Here is a 7700-nt window from a genome sequence, read left to right as displayed (position 1 = left end):
AGAATATTTCTGAAATTTTGACGTATTTTTTTCAAAATATAGTACATGTAACTATGTATTATAAATCCACTGATAAGAAGGAAAAAAAAAAAGAAATATAAAAACAAATAATTGTTGACAGTCGGAGACTGAAATCTTAAAACAAATCAAGGATATTGTAAAGCGGAAAAATTACAAATTCGTGGGTCGCTCGAACAATAAAATCCGGAAATTCAAGGAGGCGTTGACGAGGGACTGTCCTGGCCATTTCCTACTTTATACAGCGTACGGAGCATTTTCAAAGGTCATTCGAAACACGAACGTCAGAAATACGCATAGCCTCCCCCACAAATACGTATGTTATTGTTTTTGTTACGACCTTCTTGCGGCATAAACGTGCCCTTCTGACCGTACGAGTTCCGTGACCCAACGTGTTGATTGGTTGTATGTAATTTCAAGCGGTGTGATTGGTTCAATCGATGTCGTCAATTGGATCTCGTGACTCTCTGGTGACCGGTGACCGTGTTTCCCTGCGTTTAACAAATAAAAGTCACGCTCACACGGAATAAGTCTTTTTTTGCGAAGTATATCGTAAGGCAAAAGTTCCAAAATTAAATCAAGAAAAGAAGCGAAAACGAAAAGAATTCAGATAAAGAGAACAAAAACATCCTCAAAAATGACGCAAAGGTAGGTTGTTTCATACTGTATTCATAGAATATGAGAGCAGATCCCAAATCTATATGCCGACTCTTGCCACCAGAATATCAAAATACCAACTAGCATAGTTTAATTATTACTAGATGCAAATTTTTTTAATTCTAACATTTTTCTTAAGTTTTTCATTCATATGTTTTATTAGAAGTGGTTCAAGAAGTACTTCATTGTCGACATAGTTCGCTAGTCTTTCGTCAAAATATTTCCTCGTACAAAAATAAACCCGAAAATTGCTTTCAAGCGATAAATCTTTCCATTAGAAAACATCAAAGGAGTGTTATTTTTTAAAGACTTGCCCAATATTTTGCTCTAACAGGCCACACCAAATTTATGGATCGTATATTGTTATAAGTATAAGTAATTTCTTATAAGATGTGGCATGGCGTGACTTGACCGGTCAAGGCCGAAAAGAAACGACGTCACTTACCGGATTAACCTGTTTGTTTTGTTTTGTTTTGTTTTGTTTTTAATTATTTTCTTTTTAGGAATAAAAAAACTCCATCTTATCTTTAAAAAATGAATTTAGAGCATGGGATTTATATACGAGATCATATACGAGTTTATTTTTGCATAAGCTTAATAAATTATGAGAGTATGTGGACCGCGTGGCACTAATGAAATAGTAGAAGATAATATAGGTAAGTTGTAGTGCTTGGGAACGAGGTTATTCCGGGCTGGGATTCGAACCCACGACCTTCGGAACTGTACTACCGATGCTCTACCAGCTGAGCTAGAGGTCAGACTGAGAGCAGGCCGGGGTGAAATAGATGTTAGGTCGCGGTAATTATGATGCAAAGATGAGAGTATGTGGACCGCTAAATTACATATAAGATGTGGCGTGACTCGTATTGATCAGGCAAGGTAGAAGGAACGAGACTTCTCGATTTTAAAACCTGTTTCAGGCTTTCTTAATACCGGAAGTTTATTTCCATGTACATACAGTTCAGTACATAATAAGAATAACATAAAAAAATAAAAACGTCAATTTAATTTTTGATTTTCTTAAATTATTTTATTTTTACAAATTAAAATCACCAAGCATCCTATCTTATAAACAAATACGAATGAATTTACATGTAAAGCCAAGAAAATAAGCACATATGAACGTATTGTTTTCTTTCGCTATAACTGACCTAGATTTGTAATTTCATTCAAGGCTGACGGCCCAGTGGCCCGAAAGCTTGGATATCTAAAAAAATATTAAATAGGACCAGGCTCCCTTGCACACTTTCTTTTGTTCAGTTAATTAGCACCAATTGTCTTACTATTGCTGTATTTTTTTATATTCAAGGGTGATTGAGGATCGATTGAACGATTATGCTCATATTAAGAGTCATGCGAGCACAAGTGTACAAGAACAAGCCGTCAGAGATCTGATCTCAAGACTCCTTCCAGAATACACTTCTTTTTTCCATATTACAGTTGATCCAAAACTCAGTGGAAATCCCAACATGGACATGTTTGAATATCAGACTAATGGCTCGAAGCTGTTCATCACAGGTACAACTGGAGTGGCGTGTTCTCTCGCTGTCAACCACTTCTTGAAATATTATTGTAAAGCACACGTTTCGTGGAGTGGCGACCAGTTGAACATTCCCAAACCATTCCCAACGGTGTCATCATTGGTCACCGTACGTGTTCCATACAGGTTTGTAAACCATGTTTTTATAAATTGTATGATTGTTTATTTTTATCCTGTCTGGGATTAAGGGGGGGCTGACTTATCACCCATTCACCATCCCTGTATCCACCCTCTGCGGGAAAGGTGTGGGGTAGGGGGATCGATGGACAGACAAACTCTTTAGAAAATAAAGTTAGGGTCTAAGTTGCTATGAAGAACACACAGTAGCTCTGGTAGAAAAGATCATGGGTGATAAAGGCTGTTATGCCTCCGCTCTGAAAGAAAAAAAGTCAATCACTTTCAATTACTAATTAATAAATCAATTTTACATTTTCTTGTAGATTTCGCTACTATCAGAATGTTTGTACCTCAAGTTACTCATTTGCTTGGATGAATTGGACGAGGTGGCAGAGACAGATAGACTGGATGGCTCTAAACGGCATCAATCTACCGTTAGCTTTTAATGGACAAGAAGCTATCTGGCAAAGAGTATTCTTAAAGATGGGGCTGAAGCAAGAAGACCTTGACTCTCATTTTGGGGGTCCTGCATTCTTGGCTTGGTAAGATTATTTCATGCAGCTTTATTTTGAACATATAATGATTGAAAAAATAATAATAAAATAAATAAAACAACAATGCTATGTACTAGACTTTTACAAGCGTTCATTCCTTTCTGATAGCTTGAGATATTAATTCATTTAATTATTTTATTTAATACATTATTATTTATTTGATAAATTCATTAGGGCTAGAATGGGAAACATGAAGGGATGGGGTGGCCCATTACCGTCAACATGGCACAAAACACAGCTAGAGTTGCAGCACAAGATTCTGACAGCCATGAGAAATCTTGGTATGACTCCAGTTTTCCCAGCATTTGCAGGCCATGTTCCAGATGCTATAACAACGCTATATCCAAAGGCAAATGTATCCAAACTTGGACGATGGAACGATTTTGATGATACATACTGTTGTACTGCTCTGCTGGACACCACTGATCCTCTGTTCAAGGTAGGCTATTTTTTTGTTGTCATTTCTTTGTTTCTGTCTGTCTGTCTGATTGGAAAACTTGAAGAACATATAAAGTAAAAATGAATTACGATATAGTGTGATCACCGCCCCAGAGACAACTCAGTGTAGAAGCCTGGTCAGTAGGTTACTTGGGCTATTTTGATCAATCCGCACCGTACGGTAAGGTGTCTCGGTATAAGTGGTTGGCTGAACACTTACCGACACCTTACCTTTAAGTTAACGACCACTTGCCGACACCTTGCCGTCACCTAACCGTCATCTTACTGACAACCAGATTTCAAAGACTACGAATGAATTTAAATTGAATTTTCTCTGATTCAATTTTCCAGGAAATTGGAGAATCTTTCATCAAGGAACAAATCTTAGAATATGGAACCAACCACATCTACAATGCCGACACCTTCAATGAAATGACACCAAAATCTAGTGACCCCTCGTACTTGAGTGCCGCAAGCAAAGGTGTCTATGAAGGGATGACTGCAGGAGATCCCCAAGCTATCTGGCTCATGCAAGGATGGTTATTCCAGTTTGATTCAAAGTTTTGGAAGGCACCACAGATCAAGGGATTACTTGATGGTATGTGCTACAATTTTCTTTCTTACTTTCTATCTTTCTTTTTGTTATTCGATAGATGGAAATAGTGGCATTCGAAGTTTCATTCAACTTTTCAAAAAATAGGAATTGAATTGAAAATGCTTCTCCTAGCTTTTACACCACTAACTAATGTCACTTCGAATGAAGGGACAATACTATATTCTTTAATTTCACTCACATATGCATAATTTTAATGCCAAGAATACTGTTGTTATCACACACAGGTATCCCCATAGGAAAAATGATTATCTTGGATCTGTTTGCCGAGATAAATCCTATTTGGCAGAACATTTCTGCTTTGTATGGCCAGCCATTCATCTGGTGCATGTTGCATAACTTTGGAGGAAACCAGGGTCTATATGGTGCTATAGAAAGTGTTGCGACCAGTAAGTAAACTGAATGTCTTCATGATTATAAAGTACAGAGATAGTGAGATAATAATAATGAGAGTTGTTGAGAACCTAGACCTATAGTTTTACTGCCAACCTGCATAGTTTAATTTATGTTAAGTACAATATAGGCATACTGTCACCAACTCACTTGTGATGGCCGTAGGACAGTTGACTATTTTGTCATGCATGAGTTTTTTTTTGCAAGCAGTGAAAAACTTTTAAGCATATGGCGTTGGGATGTTATGTTACATAAAGACTTTTTCAACCCAGCAAAGTTGGAAGGCTGGCTTTATTGAAATAAGTATATTTTGCATACAAGAACTCCTATAAATTCCAATTCGATCGTGGAATGAGAGGTGACAGTAGCTACTTTAAATGTACTTCCCTCATAAAAACAAGGACGGTTAGTTACTCCTGGCTAAACTTACACGTACACAGGGTCAAACGATAAGTCTGTAAATGACATGAATGTACGAACTCAATAGTCTTTGACCAATATTCTTTTCCTCTTTTCCCCAGACCCAGTCAAAGCTTCTCACAATTCACACAACACCATGCTTGGCACAGGCTTAACTCCAGAAGGAATATTCCAGAATGACATGATGTATGATTTAATGAACGAGATGGGCTGGAGAAGTGTTGGTTTTACTCCAACAGAGCTGCAGGACTGGGTGATATCATATGCTGAAAGAAGATATGGAGGCATCAATGAGCAGATTGCTGAAGCATGGAAACTATTAATAAGGAGTGTCTACAACTGTAGTGATGTATGTGAACATCACTGTAATTCAGTCATCGTCATGAAGCCATCATTTAACATTGCTCCACATATCTGGTTTAATCCTGAGGATGTTTATGCTGCATTGTACAACCTGTTGTCTGTAGCTGATGAGTTCTCGAACGTGGAGACATTCAGGTACGTTGTACACCTTTTTCTAATTGAATCAGGAACTCCATCATTGCAGACACCTGGGAGTGAATTTTGGTTTATCCAATCGCAGTTCTAATGATCTGACATTGCAAATAATTTAATTCCAGATGCAGGGAGTCGTGATTCTCAGCTTTGTATATATTGCACTTCCCAAACATTAAGCTGTAGTGCACTTGAGCAGCTGCAATGTAACTCATTTGGTTTATAAATTATCAGAGACTTAGTCGGGCAAATGATTGATGATTTTTTTTGTGTATGTGAATTCTCCCTGATTTATGTTCCCTTTTTGCCACGTTTTATTCCCTTTTCTTCGATGTTAAAACTAGAAGCAAAGATGGAAGCCTAGAATCACTGCATGAATCCTTAGATGAACCTATAAAATCATTTACTATGCGTTTACATACCTTTTTACATGCTAATACAGATATGATTTGGTGGATGTTACTCGAGAAGCTCTCCACTTGATAGCCACTAAGGTCTACAATAGAATAATCAATGCCTACAAAACCAAGCAAGCATCAGAACTCATCCATAATGGCTCCAAGCTAATAGAGCTGTTAGGAGACTTGGACACACTCCTCTTGACCAATGAGCATTTCTTGTTGGGACGCTGGCTGAATGCAGCAAAGGATTTGGCCACTACTCCAGATGAGGTTCGACTTCACGAATACAATGCACGTAATCAAGTAACCCTCTGGGGTCCTACTGGGGAGATTGAAGACTATGCTAATAAGATGTGGAATGGTTTGGTAGGTTCATATTATCGGCCTCGATGGATACTTTTCATTGAAGAACTCTATGAAGCTGTCTCCCAAGGCAAGACTATTGATTATGATGCGTTTAGTAAACAGTTACTGGTCCAAGAGACTCTATGGACATATGGAAGTGAAAGTTATCCAGACAAACCTGTGGGGGACAGTGTTGCTGTAGCCAAGAATATATACCAGAAATATGCTGAATTCATAGATATGTAATAAATAAGCTGATTAGTGCTGCACTTCTGTGCTATTATATTCTATACAAATTAAATAAAACACATTTCAAACCACGAACTTTGTTACGGAATTTCAAAAAAATGTCTTTCATTTTATTCATTTTTATTTATTTATTTATTTATTATCTAATTTATTATTTTCTAATCAATTAAGAATAAAATCATTTGGAAATGTTAAAACATAAAAGATGAATTTTAGGCCATATATTTTTCATTTTGAAATAACTATGAGTTACTATATATTTCAAATTACTTTATAATTTCTAGGTTCCAATAGTTCGCAGTATAAATCCAACAGCTTAGTCCAAACCATGAAATCATATGAGAATTAGATTTTTAAAATTTTATGAAAAAATTCAAAATATTTCAAATTTTACAAATTTGATGTTTTTTTTAAAAATTATGGTTTAAATGGAAAACCTTTTATCGAAGTTAATCGAATTTGGGTTTGAAAGCGAAAAGAGTATAGCTTGTAATAACATATTTTGTACAAAATTGTATTATATAACGAATATTTAAAAGCAATAAATGATGTACATATAGAAAAAATATATGTGGTATTATGTCAGTATTAATAAAACTCAAAAGTAACTGAAGTATTCCCTTGGAAGACCTTGGGCCATAGTTAACCAAAATCCAGATATATATTTGAAACATCCGAAAAAAGCGTGATAATCATTTAAGGATGAGGTCAAAACAGCTGCATGTCAGCAGCTGAATTGACCGCATTCTCTTAAAGGAATAATGCGTTAACTATTTTGGGTTAACACTTCCCTGGCAGGGCCTGTGTCAATATAGTGTCGATAGAAATTGAATTCCGCCATGAGTTGGACTAGAGTTAGCGATTAATTTAAAAAGTGAATTCATATTTCGTAAGTTCTCGTGACAGAATTATGGGAAATGCTAATCAAAATACCTTATTACATGAAATTTTCACGACACTTTAATTTCGCGATTTTCAAAAAAATCGCAGAATTAAAGTGACGCGATAAGATCAATGAAGTGAAAATTAAGTGGTCACTCATAATGCATATTTAAATAAATATTGAATTTGATGAGAAAAACACAAACTATTTAGATCTAGTTATTGTTACTTTACGGAATAAAGCCATAAACTGAGTACTTAGTACACGAACTGAACATGTCTAATTAACGCGAACTATTTCTCGTTGTTGTTGTAACTGTTACCTAATAAAGTCGTTTTGTTTAAGGAAACTGTGTTGGAATTATAACAGGTAATGAATAACTCAAAATAACCCAAATTATGAAATCTCAAAATTAAAGTGACTTAGGATGGCACTTTTCGCAAAATCGTCTATTGTACATGTGCAGACAATGTTATTCCCAGTCTGTGGTACAGGAGCTGAGAAAGTCATTAAAAGGAAACTTGCAATAATGTTGCGCAGTATTAAGAGTAATGATGTTTACCGTCCTGTTAACTGG

At 36.1% G+C, this 7700-nt stretch overlaps 1 protein-coding gene across 1 annotated transcript; it reads left to right on the top strand.

The window, feature by feature from the left end:
• The first annotated feature begins 538 nt into the window (after positions 1-538).
• LOC116304741 (alpha-N-acetylglucosaminidase) lies at positions 539-6853 on the top strand. The gene is made up of 8 exons (XM_031714521.2): positions 539-666; positions 1985-2341; positions 2656-2874; positions 3061-3325; positions 3676-3922; positions 4165-4326; positions 4852-5248; positions 5688-6853. Exons 1-8 carry the CDS (start codon positions 656-658, stop codon positions 6235-6237), a joined length of 2208 nt encoding a protein of 735 aa, XP_031570381.1. The 5' UTR covers positions 539-655; the 3' UTR covers positions 6238-6853.
• Positions 6854-7700: the final 847 nt, after the last annotated feature.

Source organism: Actinia tenebrosa, unplaced genomic scaffold (assembly GCF_029948245.1).
Source record: "Actinia tenebrosa isolate PJP-AT-01 unplaced genomic scaffold, QUT_ActTen_1.0 PGA_scaffold2__45_contigs__length_23673736, whole genome shotgun sequence".
Taxonomy (NCBI): domain Eukaryota; kingdom Metazoa; phylum Cnidaria; class Anthozoa; order Actiniaria; family Actiniidae; genus Actinia; species Actinia tenebrosa.
Note: the sequence above shows the minus strand (reverse complement) of the source record. Positions and strands in the feature narration are given on the sequence as shown.

Bases quoted from the DNA above. Each gene is read 5' to 3' on its own strand.
- LOC116304741 (XM_031714521.2), top strand. The intron at 2,875-3,060 runs GTAAGATTATTT...TAAATTCATTAG, and splicing joins GGTCCTGCATTCTTGGCTTG to GGCTAGAATGGGAAACATGA. The intron at 3,923-4,164 runs GTATGTGCTACA...TATCACACACAG, and splicing joins GATCAAGGGATTACTTGATG to GTATCCCCATAGGAAAAATG.